A 27,518-nucleotide genomic window follows, 5' to 3' on the forward strand; every position below is an offset into this window, starting at 1 on the left:
CTATTTTGAGATACAAGAGTATCCCAAAATAGCTATCCCGTGGCTTAACAGCAAGGACATTATTTCAGGCTCAATATTCAACGTCCCTGTAAATCTCGTCCTATGAGAAGTAACCACCCTGACTGGTAGGAAGTTTTTCCTAATGTCCAATCTAAACCTCCCTTGCTGCAGTTTAAGCTCCTTGCTTCTTGTCCTGTCCTCAGAGGTTAAGGAGAACAATTTCCCCCCCTCCCCTCGTTCTCTCTGTAACACCCTTTTAGACACCTGAAAACTGCTCTCATGTCCCCTCTCCATCTTCTCTTTTCCAAACTAAACAATCCCAATTCCTGCAGTCTTCCCTCATAGCCCATGGTTTATAGACCTTTAATAGTTTTGCTCTTCTCTGGACTTTGTTGCTCTTCTCTGGACTTGTGTTGCTCTTCTCTGGACTTTTTGTCCTTAAAGTAGGTCTTACATGTCTATAATATTCTTTCTTCAGTTTTTCTCTTGGTTTCTTTTCTTGTAATCCTGACTGTCTCTTGATGCCAAGGCATTAGTAGCGTTCATGCTGAGCTTTTATAGATAATTACTTCATTACTGTGTATTCCATAGGATGGTTTCACTCTGGCTCTCTTTAGAGATGCTGATACATCGACAGCTAAACTAGTTGGTCACTTTATTTCTCCACCAAAATTTTCCACACATTATCCATCTTCATAGCCCCTTCTCATGACTGCTCCAATTTTTCATTCCTCTCAGTATGGGTATGTCTAGACTACAGGGTTTTGACGACAGAAGTTTTGTCGACTGATACTGTCGACAAAGCTTCTGTTGACAAAGAGCGTATAGACTACAGCCAGTTCTGTCAACAAAGCAAGCCGCTTTGTCGACATCACAGTGTGGACGCAAAGGACAGTGTAGATGCAATAATGCCTTCTATCGACAGAACTCTGTCGACAAAAGGCGTTATCCTCGTAGAATGAGCTTTACATAAGTCGACAAAACTGCTGAGTTTTGTCAACATTATGTCGACATAACTCAAAGGCAGTGTGGATGCAGGTATAGTTTTGTCGACAAAAGTCCACTTTTGTCGACAAAACCCTGTAGTCTAGACACACCCTATCTGACCAATTTATTTAATTGATTATTTGGTTGCTTCCCTTGTGGTGGTGTTTGCACTATGTTTTCCACTTGTTTTTAATCTGGTTCATTGTGTGATTATGTTCCACACTCTCAGACCAGATTTGCTTCCAGTAGGAGGATGCTTCCACATCATTTATTTGCCCTCTATTTCTGTATCTAACTTCCATCAGAGCAAAGAATGTCCTAGAGCAACAGTTCTCAAACAGATTGTGACCTGGCTTGACCAAGCTCTGGCTGGGATGATTGAGTTGGGGTTGGTCCTGCTTTGGACTTCCAGCCCTAGGATCTGTGATTCTCTGATTCCAGACTGCTGCTGTAGGCAGCACAGCATGGGGAATGGGTGGAGAAAGAACAGGTTAAGGACTATTTAGAAAAGCTGGAGGTACGCAAGTGCATGGAGCAGATCTATTGCATCTGAAGCTTGTTGAGGGAGTTGGCTGATGTGATTGCAGAGCCGCTGGCCTTTATCTTTGAAAACTCGTGGTGATCGGGGGAGGCCATGGACAACTGGGGAAAGGGCTAATGTAGGGCCCTTCTTTAAAAAAGGGAAGAAAGAGAATCCTGAGAATGACAGGCCTGTGAGCCTCACCTCACTTTCCCCAGAAAAAAAAAATCATTGAGCAAGTACTCAAGGAATCCATTTTGAAGCACTTGAAAGAGAAGAAGTTGGTCAACATGGATTCTCTAAGGGCATGACCAGGCTCTTTGCCTTCCACGATGAGCTAACTGGACATGATATACCTTGACCTTAGCAAAGCCCTGGCTGGGTTGGTTGAGTTGGGGCTGCTCCTGCTTTGGACAGGAGACTGGACTCGATGATTCCTGAGGTCTCTCCTGACCCTAAGATGCTATGATTCTATGATTATAGCCCAACATCTATTTAAAGAAACAGTAAGAACAAGAATGACTTTATAGGCCGGCATTGGTGCTTGGTCCTGCCGTGAGGGCAGGGGACGGGACTTGATGACCTTCGAGGTCCCTTCCAGTTCTAGTGTTCTATGAGTCTATGGTTCTACAATTTAAGGCAATCTCCCGCTGGTGCATCATGTCAAATTTACAGTCCCTGTGTTCCAATTTTTAATATTTAGCCACAGTGGAACAGCTTCCAAAGGAGATACTGGAAAAGTCTGTCATCGGGGTCACAGCTGAACAGGGTTGTTCTGAATGTGCAATCGGGCTTAGATTCTGGGATGTAAGCGCCTACAGTGGTAGGCAGCTGCCGAAGTCCTTTTGTGTAGCTAGCTCCTTTTGTCTAAAATACACACGTTATGTTGGAGGCACTCGGCCTTGCTTTATATCCATCCTACTGATCGGATGAGTTCCACAGACCACTTCAGTGTGCTTACTCATGTTAATTGCATTATTTTTTTTCTCCTCAGACAGGTCAGCACCAATGGAGAACAGAACCAAAGTGACTCAGTTTATTCTCCTGGGACTTTCCAATGACCCACAGCTGCAGATGCTCCTCTTTTTGGTGTTTTTAATTGTTTACCTCGTCACACTTTTAGCCAATGGGGTGATCATGCTGGTGGTAAGGGCTGATTCTCACCTTTACACCCCCATGTACTTCTTCCTCTTCCACTTAGCCTTCGTCGATATCTGCTATTCCTCAGCTGTTGTTCCAAAGATGTTGGTGAATTTCTTATCGGGGCACAAAACCATTACTGCCAATGGCTGCCTTGCCCAGATGTTCTTCATATTCCTCCCGGCTGTTACTGAAGTTTTTATTCTCTCGGCCATGGCGTATGACCGCTACGCAGCCATCTGTGTCCCCTTGCGCTACGTAGAAACCATGAGCAAAAGGACCTGTGTTCTGCTAGTGAGTGGCTCATGGACCATAGGGTTCACAGATGCTCTGCTGAACACGGCTTTGTCCCTCCGGCTGCATTTCTGTGGGCCCCATCACATCCACCATTTCAGCTGCGAGCTCCCGCCTCTGCTCCATCTGTCCTGCACGGAGACCACCACCAATGAAGTGGTGCTTTTCACTTCTGTTGTCATCCTTGGATCAAGCTCCTTCCTCTTCACCCTCATGTCCTATATTTACATCATCTCCACCATCCTGAGGATGCGGTCTGCCGAGGGCAGGCGGAAAGCCTTCTCCACCTGCAGCTCCCATCTCATGGTGGTTGGTTTGTTGTACCTGACGGGTTTCTTCCAGTACACCAAACCCAGATCCATCTCCTCTGTGGCTCTGGATGAAATGGTCTCCATCCAGTACAGCATCTTGACCCCCATGTTAAATCCCATCATCTACAGCCTGAAAAACAAGAAAGTGAAAACAGCCATAGGGAAAATGTTGGGGAAATTCATGTTTCTCAAGTACTGCTGATCTTAGTTTTAAAAAAATGTGGGTAACTAATGTTTGGAGAGTCCCATTAGGTATCTCCACCCTTGTCTAGAAGGCTATGTCTAGACTGCAAGCCTCTTTCGAAAGAGTCTTTTTCGAAAGATACTTTCAAAAAAGCCTCTTTCGAAAAAGAGCATCTAGACTGCAAGCAGTACTTTCGAAAAAGCAAGCCGCTTTTTTGAAAGAGAGCACCCAGGCAGTCTGGATGCTGTCTTTCGAAAAAGCCCTGTTTGCATTCAAGAATGCCTTTTTTCGAAAGAGCACTTTTGAAAAAAGGCGTTCTTCCTCGTGAAATGAGGAGTACCGCCGTCGAAAGAAAAGCCACGTTCTTTCGATTTAATTTCAAAAGAACGCGGCTGTAGTCTAGACGCAGGTGAAGTTTTTTTAAATAAGGCTGCTTTTTTCGAAAAAACCCTGCAGTCTAGACACAGCCCAAGGGAGTTATTTCGAAATAACCGCCTTTTTTAAAATAAGTGGAACGTCCACACTCTCAAGCCCTTTATTTCAAAATAACGGGCTGGTTATTCCGAAATCTGCGCTCTTGCTGTCCTTGGAAAAAAGCTTAGCCCTAAACATAGAATTCAGAGTTTATTCCCCAAGGACAGCAGGCCCTAAACATTTTCCATGGTGAAAATCAGCCAGCTGGTGGAAAGCAGATTAGCTCCACTGATAAAACAGGGCTACACTGGTATATGCCAGCTGAGGATATTGGTTCTCTAATAAAGTTACGCCTCTGAATCCACCTGTTATCAAAATGGGACCGATAGATCTGTGGTCTGGTGTCAATGAAGAATCAATCCATGACCTGGAATTTTCAAAGAGTTAAGATCAGCACTGGGCAACCCAGGTTAGTAAATGGGCCAAAGGAGTGGCCGTCCTTCATCTCCGTGGGTCTCAACAATGTCATACCCAAAACGATATTCCGGGACAGGGTAGTTTTGTTGATTGTGCTTGTGTACCTAGAATTTTAGGGCACGTTGATTGAATTGTAGTAGCGCTGTGATTGGCTGCAGAGGGAGCGCGTGGCTCTCGATGGCAAAGATCTGGGCAATGCATATGCACCTCACTTCACGTGCCCTGGCTGAAAGTGCGTGTCACTTGCGTAATGCTGGTCTTTTTTCTATATGAAGGATAAAATGTAGTCTCATTAACATGCCCAAAGATGGCCAGAAAGTCAGAGGAATCCTAGAATCCCAGGGCTGGCAGGGACCTCAGGAGTCATCGAGTCCAACCTCCTGCCCAAAGCAGAACCAACCCCAACTCAATCATCCCAGCCAAGGCTTGGTCAAGCCAGGACTTAACCACCTCTAGGGACAGAGATTCCACCCCCTCCCTAGGGAACCCATCCCAGTGGAGAACAAGACATTGATGCCTGATCTCTTCCATCCCTGCCCCTAGCTGAATCATGTTATTGTTCCCCTGGAGGTCCCATATCTCTTCCCATGCCGGCCTGCTACTGACCGAATGCAGCCCAGCTAAGGAAGACACCACTCAGTTTCAGTGGGAGACGTTCTTCTTTCACAAGGGATGAATAGAGATGGTTGAGAAATTTGAATATTCTCAAGAAAATCCATCTCCCTCTTCCTCATCAAAATTCAACCCTGGAAACCATTGATTGCCTGGAAAATGCCATGATTTAGCTTCTTCCGTTTCTTGCTTTGGCAGGGCCCCTGCCAATTAAGCATCACCCTGAAGGACAGTAATTTTTTAAGCACAGGAATGATGCTTCCTGCTCTGTCAATTCTGAAGATTAAGCAGGAAAAAGCGGCGTCATAACCAGGGTAGAAATTTTCTTTTGGAAAAATCTGACGTTTGAAGAAAAATGTTTCCTTTTTTGGAGGGGATGGAATTTCATTTCAATGTGATGTCTCAAAAATACACTACAACAGCTTGGACCTCCCTCGTCCGGCACCCTCAGGATCTGACCAGTCCGGAATGAGGGGATTTGCCAGACCAGGGAGGTCCCTCCCAATATGATCCATGATGAACCACTGCCTCCTGCTACTGCCCAGCCACAAGGCCCAGAAATCCCTGTTGTGCCACCCACCCCTCAGTGCCACCTGCCACTGGGTCCCCAGCTGTGTCTCCCCCACCCACTTTGCTCTTGCCCCATGCCCTGACCTCCCTATACCTGGACTCTATGGTCCAGGAACATCCGTGCTTCTGCCAGACCACGGATGTCCCCAGTCCTGGTTAAGGGAGGTGCAATCAAGCGCAACTACTAAATAATGCAGCTTCCCACCTGCAGCCTGTCTGGGGCTGGTCCTTGGTTCCTGGCCCCAGGTTCTGCTGAGCAAGGGGCTCCTGGATGGGACTGATGGGACCCAGGCAGGGAGATTGGGGGGAGTGAGTATAGGGGGGAACCAGGGCCTGTAGGCAGAGGTGGGAGTCATCCCGTGGGGTGGTGAATGGGTGGGTGCTTCCCCCCAGCTCTGTTTTAAGGCAGGGGGGCCAGGTGCCTGCTCCATTGCAGAGCCCTGGCCCCAGCTGGCCACTCTGTTACTGGTGCAGCTGCCCCAGTGGTCTATACTGCAGTATAGCTATCCCCTGCGCGTGCTGCCCCCAGTGGTGACTGTGCGTATTACATCACTCCTCCCTTTGCCCCCTCCCTTTCCATGTTTTGGAAACCAGTCCCATTCCTGGCACTTCCTGTTTTCCTGGCACAACCACACCCTGACCTTGCATTTAGTCCAGGTAAGAGGAAGCTTCCTACTGAATTTGGTGACCGGAGGTGTACTATTTAAAGATTCGTTTTTTATGGTTCTTGAGTATGAGGACTATTGACCAAGGGCTAAGTAAAACTCCCCAGCCTACAATGATGAAAGCCATGCATGCTTCCTATAAAATGTAAATGAATGACTGTGATTTGCTTGGGAATCACTGTCTCCTCCCCCCTCAATGGGGAACTGCCCCCCTCAGCCAGAGGGGCTGCTGTAGCATTTGCTGGGGAGACAGCTCTGTCCCACCCCCGCTCATACCTGCCTCCGCCCTCACATGTGGAGGGCCTCCCACCCTCAACATGTAGATGACATTGAAGTGCTTGATGGTTTTATCTCTGAGTAATTGGTTGACAGCAGGAGGGTCTCTATCCGAAGAAGTGAAACATAATGATCAGTCTAGTGTCATTGGCATTTTAGCATCTTCTAAGGCTTCAGTCTGGGCAACAGGATGTCCATGTGGCAACTAAGAGAAGAGTATTCAGTCTGGTAGCAATGGCAACTCTGTTATATGGAGCTGAAACTTATCCACCGAAAACAGCTGGGGAGAGGGGGAAATAGTCAGTTTTCACTGTGAACATAATGGAGGAATGCTTTGGGCAGGGGGCTGGACTCCAGTGGGTGTGTCTAAACTAAATGGCTCCATCGATGGAGCCATGTAGATTAGGCTGATCGGCAGAGGGAAATGGAGCTGCAATTTAAATAATCGTGGCTTCATTTAAATGTAAATGGCTGCCACGCTGAGCTGACAAACAGCGGATCAGCTGTTTGTCGGCTCAGCGCACTAGTCTGGACGCTCCCCTGCTGACATGAAAGCCCTTTATCGACCTCCCTGGTAAACCTCATCCTAGGAGGCATAATGGGGAGGTCGATAAAGGGCTTTCAGGTCAGCGCGGGAGCGTCCAGACTAGCGCGCTGAACCGACAAACAGCTGATTAGCTGTTTGTTGGCTCAGCGTGGCAGCCATTTAAATTTAAATGAAGCCGCGATTATTTAAATCGCGGCTTCATTTCCCTTTGCCGATCAGCCTAATCTACATGGCTCCATCGATGGAGCCATGTAGATTAGACACACCCAGTGACTCCTGAGGTCTCTTCTAGCCCTAGATTCTATGAGTCTATGATTCAATGGCTCAGTATTCTCATAAGCAAGGACATGCTTCTATGACCCCAGAAAGTTGCAGTCTTGCATCAGTTGAGAAGAAGACGGCCACCATGGTGGGGCCATGTCCAAAGAACAGAAGCGGGTACGCTTCTACTGAAGGGTTATAAACCTGGGGACAAAAGAAGTAACAAAGGATGGTCAGGAATAGAACGGGGAGTTGCAATTTTGAGGATTTTAGGAAACCTAAAACCTCCTCTACTGACTCTTGTGGAGGTAGCAAGTTTCAGAAGGGGTCATGCAAGATGGAAATCCATTCTACATGCACCATAGTCTCTGCTACTGCTGTGCTAAACTGTCTCCTACCGATTTAGACACTTTGAACAGCTTCAACAGGAAAGCTAAGAAAGTTCCGCCTTAACTGATTTTATAGCCTGAAGATTAAAGTATTTTCCCAAGAGATGGGAGATCTACCTACACATCTCTTGTCCACAGCAGACAGAGGTGGGAAGTGAATGAGTTTCTCCCCCATTCGAGTACCCCAACCAATATGTTACAGGTATTGAGAGTGGGTCTTAGGTTTCCATATGTTGAGATGTCATGTTAGACTTAGCCAACACTGGTTCCTTTTTGGTGAAGACACTATAGGGTATGTCTAGACTACAGAACTCTTTCAAAAGAGGCTTTTTCAAAAGAGCTCTTTCGAAAAATATCATCTAGGCACTTTCGATCTGCTTTTTCGAAAGACAGCAGCCAGGCAATCTGGACACTCTCTTTCAAAAGAGCCCTTTTTGTATTCAAGAACGCCTTTTTTTGAAAGCGGTCTTTTGAAAAAAGCTGTTCTTCCTCGTAAAACGAGGTTTACCGCTGTCGAAAAAAACTGCCGCGGTCTTTCGATTTCATTTCGAAAGAACGCAATGGCAGTCTAGACGCAGGTGACTTTTTTTTCAAAAAAAGGCCACTTTTTTCGAAAAAACCCTGTCATCTAGACATAGCCTTTCTGTGTAAAAAAAAGAATTTTGTCCACCTCTGCAAAGAATAACTCTTTCCCCCCCACCACCGCCTACAGTCTATTTGCTCCTCCCACACTCATTAGCATCTTCCAAGGAACGTTGGTGAGATGAGGTTATTTACTTCTGGGGTGTCTAGCTCCTTGGGAGCTCTGCAGATTAGAGCCTAAATGTGCATCTTTGTTATTGACTGTCACTGCGATTCGGTTCCTCAATCCCTTGGGTTCGTTTGGAAATCCAAGCTTCAGTCTTCTCTTTCTTATGCGTGGTAAGTTGCTGTTTAAGGACTGACCCAGACGGGTGTTATTGGTTGCTTGTTACAGAAAATGAACGTCGGGGATCTTGTCCCAGGAGGGAGAAGACGGCATTTAAACAGCTCTTAGGAATCTGTTTTTAGTCTAGGATTCAGATGAAGAAAGGCTTTGTGCCCCAATCGCAGGGATAACGGTATCGGCCTTGTCAGATTTAAGTGTCGGGAGTAACGAGGAATTGGTATCTTAAGACACTGGGTTGCAGACAGACAGATGAACCAATCAGCTGAGAGGTAAATGGACTGAGACGACAGCAAGAGAAAACCTCGCGCCGGAATGAGCTCACCATTTTTATGAGCCACCGTTAAACGACAGGTGAGTTAACTCATATTTTTATTCCGCTTGAATCTCATTTTACCCTTTTCATTTCAAACAACCAGATTCGCCACCTGGAAACAGCAGTCTGCTTACACAGATTCAAGGTGGGGAGGTAAAATCTTTAATTGGACCAACTTCTGTGGGTGAGACCACATGCTTTTAACCCCCTGCCCCCCAGTTCTCTCTCACTCACAGAAGATGGTCCCGTGGAAGGTATTATCTCACCCACCTTGTTGCTCAAATATCCTTGGACCGAGACATTAACAACTACTCTGTGAACATAAGAACGGCCATACTAGGTCAGTCCAAAGTTCCATCTAGCCCAGTGTCCTGTGTGCCAACAGCGGCCAATTCCAGGTGCCCCAGAGGGAGTGAACAGAACAGGGAAACATCCAGTGATCCCTCCTCTGTCGCCTATTCCCAGCCTCTAACAAAGGCGAGGGACACCATCCCTAGCCATCGTGGCTAATAGCCATTGATGGACCTTTCCTCCATGAATTTATCTAGTTCTTTTTGAACCCTGTTCAAGTCCTGGTCTTCACAACTTCCTCTGGCAAGGAGTTCCACAGGTTGACTGTGTGAAGAAAATCTTCCTTTTGTTTGTTTTAAGCCAGCTACCTATTCATTTCATTTGGTGACCCCGAGTTCTTATGTTAGAGGAAGAAGTAAATAACTTTTCCTTATTCATTTTCTCCACACTGGTCATGATTTTATAGACCTCTATCATATCCCCCTTAGTCTCCTCTTTTCTAAGGTGAAAAGTCCCAGTCTTTTTCATCTCTCTTCATACGGGACCCATTCCAAACCCCTCATCATTTTTGTTGCCCTTTTCTGAACTTTTCCCAATGCCAAGAGATTTTTTTGAGGTGAGGTGACCACATCTACACGCAGTATTCAAGATGTGCGTGTCCTATTGTTTAACATAAGGGCAATAAGATATTCGCTGTCTTATTCTCTGAACCTTTTTTTTCATCCTGCAGTGTCCCCGGTAGACCTGATGCCTGTTAGTTTCATCGGGCGACCCCTAGTTCTTGCATTATGTGGAAGAATAAATAACACTTCCTTATTCACTTTCTCCACAACAGTCACTCGGTTTAGACGTCTATCATATCCCCCCTTCGTCAACACTTTTCCTAGCCAGACAGTCCCAGTCTTTGAAATGTCCCTCCCCACCCGATACAGAGGCTATTCCATACCAGAACCAGTTTGGTTGTGCTTTTTCCAATTTGAATACAGGCAGTCCCCGGGTTACATGGATCTGACTTACATCGGATCCCTACTTACAAACGGGGTGTAAGTAGCTGCTTCCCCCCAGCAGACCAGGGAGACGCGGAGCTAGCGCCCCCCCCCAGCAGACCAGGGAGACACGGAGCTAGCGCCCCCCCCCCCCCAGCAGACCAGGGAGACGCGGAGCGGCTCTTCTCAGCAGACACCTCAGCTTGAGAATAAAGGACTGAGGGAAGTGAGGTGTGGGAGAATAAAACTGAGCTCTGGAGAAATGTTTGGCTAGAGTTTCCCCTACAATATGTACCAGTTCCGACTTACATACAAATTCAACTTAAGAACAAACCTACAGTCCCTATCTTGTACGTAACCCGGGGACTTCCTGTATACCATTTTTGAGATGGAACTACCAGAACCTCCTGGTGTCGGCACACCATGAATTTACATACAGGCATCATGAGACTTTTTCTCTCACCATTTCCTAACGCTTCCTAAGCATTGCCTTGGCTTTTTTAACTGCCGTTGTACATTCAGCAGCTATTTTCAGGGAACTATTGGCAAAGCCTTGAAGAGCTCAGTCTGGTTGGCTAACAGGTAATAGAGACAGGCTTGCGTGTCTAGTTCAGAATATGTTCTCCAATGTGATTCACTTTGCCTTTATGAGCATTTAACTTCATCTGCCTTTTTCTAGCCCAGTCACTCTCTTTTTGAGATTCCTTGGTAACTTTTCAGAGTTTCCCTTCTATTTAATTATCTTGAATTATTGTGTATCCTCGACAAAATTGCTACATAATTATTTAGCCCTTTCCCTGCTCCATTTATGGTTATGTTAAAAACTACCGGTACTGGATAAATCCAGCTATTTACTTCTCTCCACTATGAGTTCTTCCCTTGCACAGAATGTGTTTACATTAGCATTTATATTCTGTTACAAGCTACATCTCTTTTTTTCTTCACTCAGTGCACAGTCAACCTGTGGAACTCCTTGCCAGAGGATACGGTGAAAGCTAGAACTTTAACAGGGTTCAAAAAAGAGCTAGATAGATTCATGGAGGTTAGGTCCATCAATAGCTATTAGCCAGGATGAGTAGGAACGGTGTCCTTAGCTTCTGTTTCTCTGGAGGTAGGTGACAGGGGAGGGATCACGTGAGGATTACCTGTTGTGATCCCTCCCTCTGGGGCATCTGGCATTGGCCACTGTCGGCAAATAGGACACTGGGCTGGATGGACCGTTGGTCTGATTCAGTCTGGCCATTCTTATGTTCTGTGCTTTGGTATGTCTCTCTGGGTCTGATAATGGAGGAAAGGGTTAATTTGTCTCTAGAGTCACCTTGGACATGAACAAAGATCGGACATTAGTGAGACTATTAAAATGGAGGAAAAAAGTCACTTGCTTCCAGTAGGGCAGAAAAAAATGTGACACTCAGTTTTACAAATCAATTAATCAAAGGTGGCTTTTCATAGGAGCTTAAGTGATGTAGGAAAAAAAGGCCATTGAATTCCTGTCTCTTTTCAACATGTTCTCATTCGGACTGGAGAATATTTGCTGGGCACATTCCTCTTCATCATCGTCTTCGTCTTTGTCTTCGTCTTCTCTTTTTTCTTTTTTCTTACGTCTTTCTTTTTGTCTTTTCTTTTCTTTTTTTCTTTTCTTTTTTTCTTTTCCTTTTTTTGTTTTTTGTTTTTTTTATTTTCTTTTTCCTTTTTTCCTTTCTTTTTTCTTTTTTCTTACTTTTTTTCTTTTCTCTTGTATTGTTTTTTCCACCTTTTTTCTTTTTTCTTCGGATCTCAGAAGACTAGGGTTGGAAGAGACCTCAGGAAGGCATCAAATCCATCCCTTCTTCTTCTTCTTCTTCTTCTTCTTCTTCTTCTTAGAAGATTAGGGTTGGAAGAGACCTCAGAAGGTTATCAAATCCAACCTTCTTCTTCTTCTTCTTCTTCTTCTTCTTCTTCTTCTTCTTCTTCTTCTTCTTCTACAGCTATTACTACTACTACTATTACGATACTAGTGAGTTTAATAGGAATGAACCCAATAAGTTACTACAGATATTAAATTAAATTTTCAAAAACATAGTCTAAAACACTAGATGGAATCTAATAAACAAAGTGTTAATGGACCAGCTCCCCAGTCGGTATAAACCATACAGTTATTTTGGTGTCACGGGGCCAGATCCTTTACTGCTGGAAATTTGTTGTGGTCCCAACAAAATTATTGGGCCAGATAAAGGGAGGTTAGGATAGAAGGAGTGGATGATGTAGAAAGCGAGAGAGAAAATGAATAACTCGCCTATCGCCTCCCAGCTAAAGCGCTTATTCTGCAAGAGAAAGACCCAGTATACAATAGGAATGCTCCATTTCTGGTCTATTTCTTGAGCTTCAGCTTCAAGAGCAGAGATAGAGGAACTTCTCTTCAGTCTGTCCCACCATCCCAGCCGAGTGAATCCCATCTGTGAATCCTGGGGTTGATTCTGGGTATTGGACATCTATAATGGCAAAGTTTGGTTTCTAAATCCATCTGTATATGCAGACATTTTGTCTATTTCAAATTAACAAATTCCATCATAAGAATATAAGAATGGCTGTACTGGGTCAGACCAAAGGTCCATCTAGCCCAGTGCCCTGTCTGCCAACAGTGGCCAAAGCCAGATGCCCCAGAGGGGGTGGACGGAAGACAATGATCAAGTGATTTGTCTCTTGCCATCCTTCTCCAGCCTCTGACAAACAGAGGCCAAGGACACCATTTTATCCCCTGGCTAATAGCCTTTTATGGACCTAACCTCCATAAAATTATCTAGCTTCTCTTTAAACTCTGTTATAGTCCTAGCCTTCACAGCCTCCTCTGGCAAGGAGTTCCACAGGTTGACTATGCGCTGTGTGAAGAAGAACTTTCTTTTATTCGTTTTAAACCTGCTACCCATTAATTTCATTTGGTGTCCTCTAGTTCTTCTATTATGAGAACTAATAAATAACTTTTCTTTATTCGCCCTCTCCATACCACTCATGATTTTATAGACCTCTAGTCGTTTTAACCTCTCTTCATAGGGGACCCGTTCCAAACCCCTAATCATTTTAGTTGCCCTTTTCTGAACCCTTTCCAAGGCCAAAATATCTTTTTTGAGGTGAGGAGACCACATCTGTACACAGTATTCAGGGGCAGTAAGATATTCTGTTTTATTTCCTATTCCTTTCGTAATAATTCCTAGCATCCTATTTGCCTTTTTGACTGCTATGCTGCCATCCACTCACCCACCTCTCTGTCTGTTCATCCATCCATCCTTCCATCCTTCCATCCTCTCTCTGAATTCAATCTATGTAGAGCACTCTTTTCACAGGAAGGAATAGGGTTCTCTTTATTTTCATGCTACTGATCAGATTGTATCAACATTCTATTCGTATTTATCTTAATCATAAATATTCAATTGACATTTTTTTCTCATTTCCCAGGCCACAGTTTCCCTGACTACACATCAATGGAAAACCAAACCACGGTGACTGAATTTATCTTCCTGGGACTTTCTAGTGACCGTCAGATACAGATTTTCCTCTTTGTGGTGTTTTTCATTATTTACCTAGTCACCATGCTTGGGAACATAGTGATGATGGTGCTAATAAAAGTTGATTTTCACCTTCACACCCCAATGTATTTCTTTCTCTTCCACTTGTCCTTTGTTGACATCTGCTATTCCTCAGTCACAGTTCCCAATATGCTGATGAACTTCCTGGTGGAGTCTAAAACAATTTCTGTCAGGGGCTGCCTTTCCCAGATGTTCTTATTTTTCCTCTTAGCTGGCACGGAAGTTTTCCTTCTCTCAGCCATGGCTTACGACCGCTATGCTGCCATCTGTGACCCCTTGCATTACGTGGACGCAATGAACAAGAAGATCTGGGTTCAGCTGGTGAGTGGTGCATGGACCACAGGCTTCTTTTACGCCTTAATTAACACTGTTTTTGCCCTTGACTTGCACTTTTGTGGACCCAATGAAATCCAGCATTTCAGCTGTGAGCTGCCTCCTCTGTTAAGACTCTCCTGCAGGGACATTCTCGTCAACCAGGTCGTGCTTCTGTCTTCTGTTGTCGTACTTGGCTCAAGCTCCTTCCTCTTCACCCTTATCTCCTACATCTACGTCATCACCACCATCCTGCGGATGCGGTCTGCCGAGGGCAGGCGGAAAGCCTTCTCCACCTGCAGCTCCCACCTGATTGTGGTTGGTTTGTTGTACCTGACGGCTTTTTTACAGTACACGAAACCCAGATCCATCTCCTCTGCAGTTCTGGATGAAATGTTCTCCATCCAGTACAGCATCCTGACCCCTATGTTAAACCCCATCATCTACAGCCTGAAAAACAAGGAGGTGAAAACTGCCCTAAGGAGTATATCAGGAAAATTCAGGTTTCTTAACTAGCTTGAAAGTTCTTGTGGTTTTTTTTTAGAGAGACCATCGTTCCAATGTTTAGAACATTCTCAGTTCAGACATTTGATTGACCCTTTGGGCCAAGTCCTCCAGTAGTGTATATCAATGTGGATCCATTGCAACCAATTGGCCAGATCCTCAGCATTTGTAAATCATCATAGCTACTCCAGAAGAAGTAGATTAAACTGGGATTAAAGTATCAAGGGGACTTGAACAGGGAAAACTGAGAGAGATTTCCCATATTTCAGTGGTCTTGGAACACATCTGAGAGGTGTTTAAATCATTTCTCCTCTTCAAACACATGGGCACATCTACACTACACAGAAGATCGAAGCTGCCCTGGTCAAAATTCTGGGGTTCGATTTAGCAGGTGTAGTATAGACCCACTAAAACAAACTCAAAAGGTACGCCCGTCACCACTGGTATTCCTGCTCCTTATGAGGAGTAAAGAAAGCCGATGGGAGCATTTTCACCAATCAACTTCCCATTGTGGGGATGGTAATTTAAGGTAGGTTGACTCCAGTTATATAATTAACATAGCTGGATTGGTTTATCTTCGGTCAAGCTTCCACTATAGTGTAGACCAGGCTTTAAAGTTGGAGTCTGCCATTTTCCATTTGGCTAGCCAAACCACTGGGAAGAAAGTTACGGGGGAGGTCCAAGATAGTAACATCAGTATTATTTGCCTGAGAGAGAATTCTAGGGTTTGGTTGCCCATTTGATTTTTGATACTTTTTAGCCTTACTAACATGTGTAAACAAAGGACAGAGACAATGGCCGTGTCCAGACTCAGGGGTTTTTTCGGGAAAAGTAGCCTTTTCCCGAAAAAACTTCCCCTGCGTCCAGACTCAAGCCGCGTTCTTTCGAAATTATTTCGAAAGAACGCGGCTTTTCTTTCGATGGCGGTAAACCTCGTTTCACGAGGAAGAACGCCTTCCTTTGAAAGTTCCTCTTTCAAAGGAAGGCGTTCTTCAATGTAAAGAGGCCGTCTTCGAAAGAGAGCATCCAGACTCGCTGGGTGCTCTCTTTCGAAAAAGCGGATTGCTCTTTCGAAAGATCCGCCTGCAGTCTAGACGCGATCTTTTGAAAGAGACTCTTTCGAAAGATGCTTTCGAAAGAGCCTCTTTCGAAAGAAGCCTGCAGTCTAGACATAGCCAAAGTGTTGCATCTGCCCACAATCAGACAGGGTGAGAAACGGCGAGGAAGAGCGTTAGTGTTGCTAGGGATGGTGGCCATGTAATATATAGGCATGCAGTTGAGGATACCTTGACCCCTCTCCCAAGCCAATGTCAATCAAGTTAGGAAGGGCAAAGCAGAGAGGCATGAGAAACACTAAAAGCTAAAGAAAAATTAGGCCTTGGCTAGTACATGATTTCATTCTTCACCCCTCACGAGGCTACGCAAGAGGAGGTTTCAAAGCCCCCAGACTCAAGACCCACCCAAAAGGAACATGACTATACATTGAAAAGGGTCATGACAAGATAGGGCACTATAGATACAATTATTCCTGTTAAGAAGAGGAAGGAAGAAGAGGTAAAAAAAATGGACTATAGTACAGAGGTGTAAATATTCTTGTTTCACTAACCCCAGTAAATCCTGAATTGCCTGCACTTTGAACTCTGGTCTTCTGCTTTTGTCTGCATGTAAAGAACTAAGGGAGAGCAAAGAGAAAATCCTATCAGTCGACTGTCTTTGCCTTGTTGGCACAAAATTAAATGGGTATAACAGGCCATGAAGAAATTTCAAGGTGGAAATTAGAAGATGGTTTTTCACCATCAGAGGAGAACGTTCAGGAATAACCTTCAAATAGCACTAGTGCTAAGGATGTGGACACATTGGAGAGCGTCCAGCGGAGGGCAACCAAAATTATTAGGGGGCTGGAGCATATGACCTAGGAGGAGAGGCTGAGGGAGTTCAGTCTATTTAGTCTGCAGAAGAGAAGAGTGAGGGGGGATTTGAGAGCAGCCTTCAGCTTCCTGAAGGGAGATTCCAAAGAGAATGGAGAGAGGTTGTTCTCAGTAGTGATGGATGGCAGAACAAGGAGCAATGGTCTCAAGCTGTGGTGAGAGAGGACCAGGTTGGATATTAGGAAAAAGTATTTCACTAGGGGTGTGTCTAGACTACAAGGTTTTGTTGACAAAACTATACCTGAGTCTACACTACCACTGAGTTCTGTCGACATAACGTTGACAGAACTCAGCAGTTTTGTCGACGACGGTAAACCTCATTTGTCGACAGAGTTCTGTCAACAGAAGGCGTTATTGCATCTACACTGTCCTTTGCATCTACACTCTCATGTCAACAAAGCGGCTTGCTTTGTCGACAGAACTGGATGTAGTCTAGACGCTCTTTGTCAACGGATGCTTTGTTGACAGTATCTGTCGACAAAACTTCTGTTGGCAAAAGCCTATAGTCTAGACGTACCCTAGGAGAGTGGTGAAGCACTGGAATGGGTTACCTGGGGAAGTAGTGGAGTCTCCATCCCTAGCGGTGTTTAAGTCTCAGCTTGACAAAGCCTTGGTTGGGTTGATTTAGTTGGGATTGGTCCTGCCTAGAGCAGGGGGCTGGACTTGATGACCTTCTGAAGTCTCTTCCAGTTCTATCATTCTATGAGTCTATGAATCCCCCCGAAAGATTGCTTTTAATGAGTACCTCATGAATAAGAGTCACTTCCGGGTAGAGTTGAGCATTCCTGTTAAATATAGATTACAGCAAATAGAAAATGATTGCTGGATGAACCTTAGACATTTTCATTGTCCCAATGATCCATGATCCAGTGGTCTATGGCTATGCTTATTTCACTCTGAGTAATCATGACTTTTATCTGTTCTCTAGGGAAAACATTGAATAGAATAACTGTTATGCTTAAACAAAGCACACAAGACCTTTTATAGAGGAAAGGGCAGTACACCGCATTTAGTGAGAATACAACAGTACATATGCTTTTCAATCATTCACATACACAGACACCACACACACACAGTCCCACCAGACGATGTTATAGTTACTAGTCCAGAGTCTGGATCAATCTAGTGGCCAGCCAGATCGATCACAAACAGGGAGCCGGGCTCTGTCGGTTGCCTGATCCTGTGCTCCTGGAGTTAGTGGCAAGACGAACCCAAAATTCCATATTGTAGATGCAGGCCATACAAGGCTTGAAAGTTTGGTCAAAGGACTGGGCCTATACGTGGTGAGTGCTGCATCAGAAGCGAGCCTTCTGAGTGAGCTGAGTTACAGCAAAGAAACTGCAAGGTTTGCCAATAAGAAAAATGTACTCACTGAGAACTAACAGATGTAACCACTTAAGTACATATGGTTCTAGTTTTCTGCTAAATTCCATTATGTGCTCACGGGAATTACAAAGGTATATGAACTCTGAGATTTCTTGTTAAGGCAGAGTACGTCTTTTTGCATCCTCTCCCGTGATCACAGTAAATGCTTCTGTCCGACCTGAATCTGTAAATCAGACTGCGTGTTTATTCCGCAGCAATAGCAAAGCACCCTACATTTATAATCCTTTACTCTGTCGATGTCTATGGATTTCGCTGTGTCAGTCTGTGACCGATGTGTTATCTTGTTGATGTCAATCATTCTCAAAACATCTCCAAAGGCTCATCCTATAATCAATCATCTTTTAGGGGTGCCAGCTCTACTTTAAAGCCGTCAATCTGCCAATCTGATCACTCCTTGACCATGGGTATGCACTGGTGGTTACTGATGGCTCCTCTGACGCTGATCAGTCTGTCTTCTTTTTCTTCACCCATGCTTTGCCCCTCCTTCCTTGGCCATCTGAATGACCTTCACACCTTTATCTCGATGCACACATACCACTTTCATACATAAACAATCCTCTACAAGGACTTCAAAAGAAAAAGCATAATACAACAGTATCTCATATTGGGCAAAGCAAAAAGGCCTTGTAAATCAACAATTAAGACTTCAGCCTTCAGCATTCCTCCAATCTTATTAACTAAGGGTGTGTCTAGACTACAGGGCTTTGTCGACAAAAGTGGACTTTTGTCGACAAAACTATACCTGCGTCCACACTGCCTTTGAGTTATGTCGACATAACGTCGACAAAAACTCAGCAGTTTTGTCGACATATGTAAACCTCATTCTACGAGGAATAACGCCTTTTGTTGACAGAGTTCTGTCGATAGAAGGCATTATTGCATCTACACTGTCCTTTGTGTCCACACTGTGATGTCGACAATGCAGCTTGCTTTGTCGACAGAATTGGATGTAGTCTAGACGCTCTATGTCGACAGAAGCTTTGTCGACAGTATCTGTTGACAAAACTTCTGTCGACAAAACCCTGTAGACTAGACATACCCATAGAAACAACACCCAAACTCTGTCTCTTTGTTTTAAAGCTTAGTGAGTTTAATAAGTAAAGGACTACATATAACTTACTAAAGGGTTTAGTTTGATAAAATATCAAATGTGATAAGGTGTCACCTTACATTAATACATTATAAATCCTAAAATACAAATATAAAAAGAATAAAACTTTCAATCCCAACAGAACACCATGGGATGTCAACACTGCACCCTTAACTTGAAAGAAGCTATGCAATTTGAACTACGCAAATTCTGTATCTTATTTCAATCTTATTTCAAAATAGCTTATTTTGTAATTTGGCACCGTGTACACAGCACCGAATTTCAAAAGAACCCACGATTCTGAAACGTCCCTTACTCCTTGAAGATTACAGGGACATCGCAATAGAGAGCCCACCGTACGTTGAAAAATAACAGGCTTGCTTGAAAGATGCAGAACAGCTATTTCGGGATACCGGAAGTATCCTGAAATAGCACCACAGTGTAGACCTACCCCATGTGAATATGGAAATGAACACTTACGTTTCCAATAAGCCTATCAGATTGAAATATAAGAGTGTAATTAGGTCTATATTTTGTCAGAGAGGCAAATGTTGGGAGCTGAAGAAGAGACAGGAGCCAATCTTGAATACAGTGGGCATGAGAATATTAAAATGGGTGCTTGGTTGTACCATGCAACTCTAGGAATTATACCATGTAATTACATCACTTCTGTGATTATAGAAGTGAAGCGGGTCTGTTAGAGCAACAATCCAGTTGATGGTCATAAGACAGCGAGGGCATGTCTACACAGCAACGTTAATTCGAAATAACAGCCCTTATTTCGACTTAACTTCAACAGCGTCTATATATGCAAACCACTATTTCGAATTTAATTTGAAATAGCGGAGCGCTTAATTTGAATTTGGTAAACCTCATTCTACGAGGAGTAACGCCAAATTTGAAATAGCTATTTCGAAGTAAGTGCTGTGTAGACACTTAATTCGAAATAGGGGGCCTCCAGCCCTTCCCAGGGAGCCCTGGTGCCCACTCTGGGCACAACCAGGAAAATTAAGTCTCCTTTCCCACAGCCCCAGAGACATTAAAAAGGTAGAGCCTGACCACAGTTCCTGTGCCAGCTTCAAGCCTGCTAGCCCAGAGCCAGCAGTGGCCACCAGGGCCCCTGACCCAGTGGCCCCAAAACATGAGCCAGCAAACCACTGGCAGTCTGCCAGCTCCCAGGAGCCTGGCAGGGGCTGGAGAAGGCGGGCGCCTTCCTGGTCCAGGGTGGAGATCATGGACCTTATTCAGGTTTGGGGGGATGCCCCCAACGTCCATGATCTCCGCACTAGATGGAGGAAAACGGCCGCCTATGGCAGGATAGCTGCCAGCCTGGCCACCAAAGGCCACATGCGAACCCAGGAGCAGGTTTGCATGAAAATCAAGTTGGTCCGGCGAGACCCCCAACCCTGGGTCCTGAGCTTCCCCTTCCCCTTCTTCCCCTTGCTTCCCCCTTCCAGCTCCCTTCTCCCAGGTTTCCTCCTCCCCTCTCCCACCCTCTCTCTTCCCCTCTCCCACCCCCTTTTCCCAGTCTCCCCAGAGGTTCATTCCCCCCCCCCCCCGTTTTGTTTCTATTTTTGAACATACATGTCTTTTGTTTGACATCAGGAAGGGGAGCTAGAGAGGGGTAAGTGGAAGGACGTGAGGGAGGAAGGGGGCACAAGCCCCTGGTGGGGAGGACCGGGGTGGCTCTTAGGGCTCCTTGGGATGGACGCTCTCCTGCAGGGCCTCCTGGATCCTGACAGCCCCCCAATGGACCCCCCGGATGGCAGCCTGCAGCAAGTGCAGCCGGGCTGATGGCAACGACCCCATGAAATGCATCGATGTGCCATGGGGAAGCTCTGGCTCCATGTGGCCAAGTGCTGTGGTGTCCCGAGTGCGGGCGCTCAGGGCACTCCAAGCCAGGACTGCTTTGCTGTCCCTCATCGAGGTAGACAAGCAAGCGGGGAACCCTGAGAACTGTCTGTGCGGGGTGGAGGTCGGGTCCCTTTAGGCACGGAGGTCAGTTAGCCTCAGGCAGCAGCCCCACACACTAAGTCCTAATCTGATGCTCTGCTGGCCGTGGTTCCGGCCAGCCTTAACTTCGGTTCAGGGTCCACTCAGTGTGAACGTGCTATTTCGAAATAGCCTTAACTTCGGTTCGGGGGTTGGGGGCTGGGCCAGGCTGGTCTTCCAGCCTCCCTCCCCTGCCTTGCTTCTCAGGTTCCCAGCTCTTCCAGCATCTGCTGTGGGTGTAGGGGCTGGTCCATGGTTCCTGGCCCTGGCCTGTGTTCCAGAGGTAGAGGCCAAGGTGGACTGTGGCTCCTGGCCCTGGCACTGGCCCAAATTCTGGGATGGGCCAGGTCAGGCCATGACTCCCAGCCCTCCTGCCTGTCCTCCAGGGCCAGGGCCAGGCTGCTTTCTCTGGCCCCAGTGTGAGCCCTGGGGTGGGGATGGAGACCAGGGCCAGGATGCCTTGTTTACACTCAGCCTTATCTCCTAAAGATGAGGGGCTGGCCTTCCTCTGCCTGAGTCCTGGGGAAGGCTGGGGCTGGGCTGTTTTTTCCAGTCATGGAGTAAGCTCGGGGGTAGAGGCCTCTTTCAAACCCTCTGCCAGGACTGCTGCACTCCCACCCACAGCCCGGTGCCCCTCTTCCCCTTCCCTCAGCACCCAACCCCCCGCTCTATACAACCATTACACACACTGCCCAACCCCCATACAATCATTTAAATAAAATTGATACATTCTTCTTTTATTTAAAAAAGAAACCTTATCACAGTTAAGGACCCGAGCAACGCCCGGTAATTATACTAGTTATTATACATTTATAGCACTAATGGTGAATTTTGGGCAAGGCGGGTCATGTAGGGCGTCATTGAAACGTTATGATTTGCTGACTAAGATTATCGCCTTTAGGTGCATGTGCTGTTTTTGTATCTGAAATGATGAGTCTGTGTCTGTATTTCAAAGGGGCTTAAAAATGAGTAACTCCCACTCATCGAGATGTTTTCTGTCTAGACCACTCTTTGGCAAGGGCCTGTTCAGGGTAATTGGCCATTTGGGGAAAACAACAGCCCTTGGGAGAAGCTGATTTCCCACCTGGCAAGCCTTCCTGAGAAAAGTCCACAGAGCTTATCATTAATGGTTGTTATGCCTCTACAAGGACAGGTGACCAGGTCCCAATTCCGTGGACTCTATCTGAGGATCTCTGTATTTTTTCACAAACTGTTTGGAGAACCAAGTCTGGAAGCAAACCAAAGCTATATAAGACGAGGTGTTAATTCATCTGTCCTTTTTCACTCCTCACACACAAGGTTTCCACAAAGACCTGAGGAGCAAAGACTGAAGTGGGAGAAGTGCTGGACCCAAGGCTAAAGGTATTTCTAGCCTGTTTAAATACACCCAAGAAAACTAACCACAAAGCAAATACAGCCTGTGCCTTGAGAATTTGCCAGACGGCTGGTATCAACAGTCAGGTTGAGAAACTGTTCACTTACAGCTGTAGCCAGACATGAACTCCCGTTTTAACATCCATCTATGTCTGCTTGAAAGCATGCAGGGCACACAGAGCAGTAAAAACAGCTTGATCTTTGAAAACCTTGGAGCAGGAGGTTTAGATATGCTGGCTCAGTGACCATGGACAACTGTAAGCAGAGATAAGAGGGTGGTCAAACTGATCGCTGACCAAGAGGCTGCAGAGGAGTGCCCTTGACTTAACCCATATTGATACGAACACACAGCCGTCCGTGGAGGGAGGAATCTCCCGCCCAGCAAAGAACATCCGGCACTCCTAATTTAGCTGTCTTCCTCTCTTACAAGTGTAAATTATTTTGAAACTCCCTTGTAAGAACTGGCGCCACAAAACGGACCAGTACAATTTGGCATCTTAAAATAAGAAAGAGAATACGGGCCCCCAGGGGTATAAAGATGGGTCCAGCAGCACACTTACTCTGAGTGTCAATCTACCACCTATCTGCTGGTTGAGTTTGGTGTTTGGCCTCCTGAGGTTCCAGAGGGGACGCCCACCTCGTATTCGTCTTTCCGAGGTATTGAGGGACCGACCCTGGCCTGACACGCTGGAGTCGAGAGGCACAGAAGGGGGTAAAAATTGTACCTGGATGTGGTCCTTTGTTTAAGTATATATACATAGTGTTAGAGCTCTTTAAAGATTAAGCTGTCACTTGGTACCATTATTTCTATTTTCTATCTTTACTTTCTTTGTAACCATTTTTAAAATCTATATTTGCTAGCAGTTAAGAAATAGAGCAATAACCATTGTAACCATATAATTTATAAGCTTCTTTAATAAACCTGTAACTGTTTAAGCTTTAACCTGACTCCTTCAGTTGCTGTAACAAAACCAAGCACAATTTAAAAAAACTTCAGCCGGTCATAAGGGACAGGTATAGGAAGAGCTTGGGCGTTTGGATCGTGCCACTCCCAGGTGACAGATCCGTTGGGACATCTCTCAGTCTTTCCTAGACTGCCTGCTGCGAAGGGATTCTGTATCCTAGCAGCTAAAATCTGAGGTGTAATGAGATCTTCCTATAAATAAAGGGGCATCTGTTGGCCTGCTGGCTGCCCTCTGCGACGGGACCCCGGTCCTAGCAGTAAAGACACAGACATTAAACTTTCGGGGCTCCCTTCAGCCTCCTAGGCTGCCCGCTGCGACGAGACCTTGTGTCTTAGCAGTTAAAGACTTGGGTGTCACACACACCCACACTGCCCTGACCGTCAGCTGACAACAGCCCGTCTAACCAGTGTATTAATCTTAGCTGGCATTTCTTGTTTATTTGCTGGTGTTCAAAAAGACACGAGAAGTCATTCTTCTGCTCTACTCTGCACTGATTAGGCCTCAGTTGGAGTTTTGTGTCCAGTTCTGGGCACTGCATTTCAAGAAAGATTAGGAGAAATTGGAGAAGGTCCAGAGAAGAGCAATAAAAATGGTTAAAGGTCTAGAAAACATGAGCTATGAGGGAAGGCTGAATGAACTGGGTTTGTTTAGTATGGAGAAGAGAAGACTGAGGCTGTGTCTAGACTACAGAGTTTTTTCGAAAAAAGTGGTATTTTTTTGAAAAAATTTCCCCCGCATCTAGACTGCTTCCACATTCTTTCGAAAGTAAATCGGAAGAACGTGGCAGTTTTTTGACCTTCGAAAACCTCATTTTACGAGGAAGAATGCCTAGTCTAGATGCTCTTTTTTGAAGGAGGCTTTTTCGAAAGTATCTTTTGAAAAAACCTCTTTTGAAAGAGGCTTGCAGTCTAGACATAGCCTAAGAGGGGACATGACAGTGGTTGTCAGGTATCTAAAAGGATGTCACAGAGAGGAGGGGAGAAATTTGGTCTCCTTGACCTCTGAGGATAGGACAAGAAGCAATGGGCTTAAACTGCAGTAAGTGAGGTTTATGTTGGACATGAGGAAAAATTAGGGTGGTGAAACACTGGAATAAATAGCCTAGGGGGGTTGTGGAATCTCCATCACTGGAGATATTTAAGAGCAGGTTGGACAGAGACCTGTCAGGGATGGTCTAGACGGTGCTTGGTCTTGCCATGAGGGCAGGGGACTGGACTTGGTTGACCTCTCAAGGTTCCTTCCAGTTCTAGTGTTCTGTGATTCTATAATTCTGCATTGGTCTGTTTATAATCCCTTAAAATCAATCTGTTGTAGTTAATAAAATTGTTTGTGGTTTCTCCAGGATGCCTTATCTGAGATGTTTGGGGAAATGTTTCAGCTTGGTTAACAGAAGTGTGTAAATTCCCTACCACATAGAGGAAGAGGCAAACCGGGTAAGTAACTTCTACCGGCCTGTGTTTTGAGCTGACAGGGCACTACAGCTCTGGAGTCCTAGGCTAGGAGCCGGTGGTGATCTTGACCGTAGCTTCTTTATTGTTGGTTCATGCAGTGGAAAGTCAGGGAGCCACTGTGCGAAGGCTGGAGGAAGTGTAGGATGGGCAGCAGGTTTGCGGCTTTCCACAGCAGCACAGTGTGAGAGGGGGCCCGGCTTGGTAGGTCAGAGGGCTAATTGGAAACCCCGTTCCAGCACAACCCAGGGAGAACCCATCTCCTGAGGGGTGTTAAAAAATGTGCTCGAGTTAGAGCAACAAAAGCCTTTCTGATTTAGAACATCAAAACGGCCAGACTGGGTCAGACTAAAGGTCCATCTAGATCAGTGTCCTGTCTGCCAACAGTGGCCAATGCAGATGCTTCATAGAGGGGAACAGAACAGTTAAGGTTAACATGAAGGTTAAGGTTTAGGGTAATCCTTAACGTTCACCTTAACCTTAACTCTATATCTAACCCTTAACCTTAACCCTAACTGTAACATTCTATTACTTTTTCTCAAACAGGCGTTCTGTTGCTTGTACAAATTAAAAAAACAAACAAGCAGTCTTTCTTCAGTCTGTGTGCGCTTTTCTCTGGATTTCCACTTTTTACCATTCATTCACGTTGCACCCGGCTCCATGTACCGACTCTCTGCGGGTGCAGACATGGTTAATATGGGCACATCGTAGGTCTGTAGACACAGAGATCAGAAGAGAGGGACTATCAAAAAATTGAAAACAGGAAAAGCAAGGAAGAGGTTTCAGACTTACTGGTCCTGATGCCTTGTCTTTTAGCAGCAACAATTTCCTATTTCTCTTTTAAACAATCTGCATTTTGATTAACTGAAAAAAAAAGAGAAATGCGCTGGTAGCACTTTATAGACTAACAAAACATGTAGATGGGATCGTGAGCTTTCGTGGGCACAACTCATTTCTTCAGATGAGTGGAGAAATAAACAACCTCCGTCTCCCTCTTCCTCCCTCTCTCCCCATTTTTATTTTTATCTCATTCTGTCTATATAGCTCTTCCTTTTCTTTCCAGTTTCTCATTTTTCTCCAGACACATCCTGCCTCCTGGATCAAATGTTTCTCTTCATTCCGTTCTCTCTTCATAAGTCTTCATTTTTATTTCACGTGCGTGTCTTTACAAGGGGTAGGATGCTAACCTGAGCTGCACTTGTGTAAACCCGCACGACGCTAAGGACCTTTACCCGGGCGTACGTGCAGGGCTGTCTCTACCAATCGGCAAAACACCAAGCCGCATAAGGCACCATAAAATTTGGGACACCAAATTGCCCCAACTTTCACAGTGGCCTATGCCACCCTCTGCCCCAGATCTTGGCCACCCCCCAACGCCTAACCCCCGCTCCATCCAGTCTGGGAGAGTTGGCAACCCCTTTCCCCCATAGCTTCAGCCTCCCTTGGTGAGTACCAGTGTTGGTCTGCGCAGGGCACCATCCCTGGTAGGGATGGCCCAGGGTACGTGACTCAGTCAACCACCTATCTTCTCTGTTTAGTTTTTTCTGTGTCTGCCTCTGTCTCTCAGCTTCAGCTATTAACTGGTGCAATTTTTTCTTTGAACCCGCTGCGATAGGGGGCTGCTGGCCAGACCATCATACAAACCTTTGGTGTTTCCGTACGTGTGTCATGGGATGTGACCATGATGCATCAACGCAGTGAAATTCTCTACATGCCCTGGCTTTCCTTGGGCTGTTATAATTAACAGAGCAGCACGGCCTCTACAGCACAGACTAGCTGCCTGAGCATAATCCCCTCTGTGATCTGAGGTATGTCCACAGGCATCTCTTCTAAGCCACTGCCTGGGCCATTTTTTTCACACTACTAATGTTATCCAGCTGGCTTCACCAAAGCTAGCTGATGTGCCTCTACCCATGCTTGGAATTACACCTCCCCTCTGCTGGGTAGATGCACCCATGTTTGAAATCTGAATATAGACTCCCAGGGCTGGCAGAAACCTCAGGAGTCACGGTGTCCAACCCCTTGCCCAAAGCACGACCAACCCCAACTCAATCATCCCAGCAAGGGCTTGGTCAAGCCGGGACTTTAAAACTGTCAAGAGATGGAGATTCCACCCCCTCACTAGGGAACCCATCCCAGTGTTTCCCCACCCTCCTAGGGAAATAATTTTTCCTAATATCCAACCTAGACCTCCCCCTATGCAAGTTGAGCCCATTGCTCCTCGTTCTGCCATCTGTCACTACTGAGAACAGCCTCTCTCCAGCCTCTTTGGAACCTCCCTTCAGGAAGTTGAAGACTGCTCTCAAATCCCCCCTCACTCTTCTCTTCTGCAGACTAAACAGACCCAAATCCCTCAGCCTCTCCTCATAGGTCATGTGCTCCAGTCCCCTCATCATTTTGGTTGGACTTTCTCCAATGCGCCTCCATCCTTTCTGTAACGGGAGGTCCAGAATTGGACGCCGTACTCCAGACGTGGCCTTTCCAATTCATTGGTTTTTGTGATGTTTTAGAGATGCCTTGCTGTGACGCTGACATGATGAAGGTGTTGAAAAACCCAACCTGCAAGTCATCATGTCAATTTCTAGAGTGCATACAATAGTCAAACGTGACACGGATGTAATTCAGTAGTGTTCCATGCGTCTGGTTTGCCTGTAATGGGAGCTTACCCTCCTAATGATATCAGCCCTCCTTTGTTTATTGGACATTTCATTCTTCCAGGGGAGAGATACAGGGGTACGAGGTTACCTGCTCCAGGTTTCTGCCAGTGGAACCTACAGCACAGCCTGACAGA

At 45.7% G+C, this 27,518-nt stretch overlaps 2 protein-coding genes across 2 annotated transcripts; both read left to right on the forward strand.

The window, feature by feature from the left end:
• The first annotated feature begins 2,515 nt into the window (after nucleotides 1-2,515).
• On the forward strand, nucleotides 2,516-3,454 carry LOC102449011 (olfactory receptor 5BS1-like). The gene has a single exon (XM_006135650.3). It carries the CDS (start codon nucleotides 2,516-2,518, stop codon nucleotides 3,452-3,454), a length of 939 nt encoding a protein of 312 aa, XP_006135712.3.
• A 10,169-nt stretch (nucleotides 3,455-13,623) lies between these two features.
• On the forward strand, nucleotides 13,624-14,556 carry LOC102449254 (olfactory receptor 5V1-like). The gene has a single exon (XM_006135651.3). It carries the CDS (start codon nucleotides 13,624-13,626, stop codon nucleotides 14,554-14,556), a length of 933 nt encoding a protein of 310 aa, XP_006135713.2.
• Nucleotides 14,557-27,518: the final 12,962 nt, after the last annotated feature.

Source organism: Pelodiscus sinensis, chromosome 30, assembly GCF_052426305.1.
Source record: "Pelodiscus sinensis isolate ZL-2025 chromosome 30, ASM5242630v1, whole genome shotgun sequence".
Classification (NCBI taxonomy): domain Eukaryota; kingdom Metazoa; phylum Chordata; order Testudines; family Trionychidae; genus Pelodiscus; species Pelodiscus sinensis.

Coding starts and splice junctions, on each gene's coding strand:
- LOC102449011 (XM_006135650.3), top strand. CDS start 2,516: ATGGAGAACAGAACCAAAGTGACTCAGTTTATTCTCCTGGGACTTTCC.
- LOC102449254 (XM_006135651.3), top strand. CDS start 13,624: ATGGAAAACCAAACCACGGTGACTGAATTTATCTTCCTGGGACTTTCT.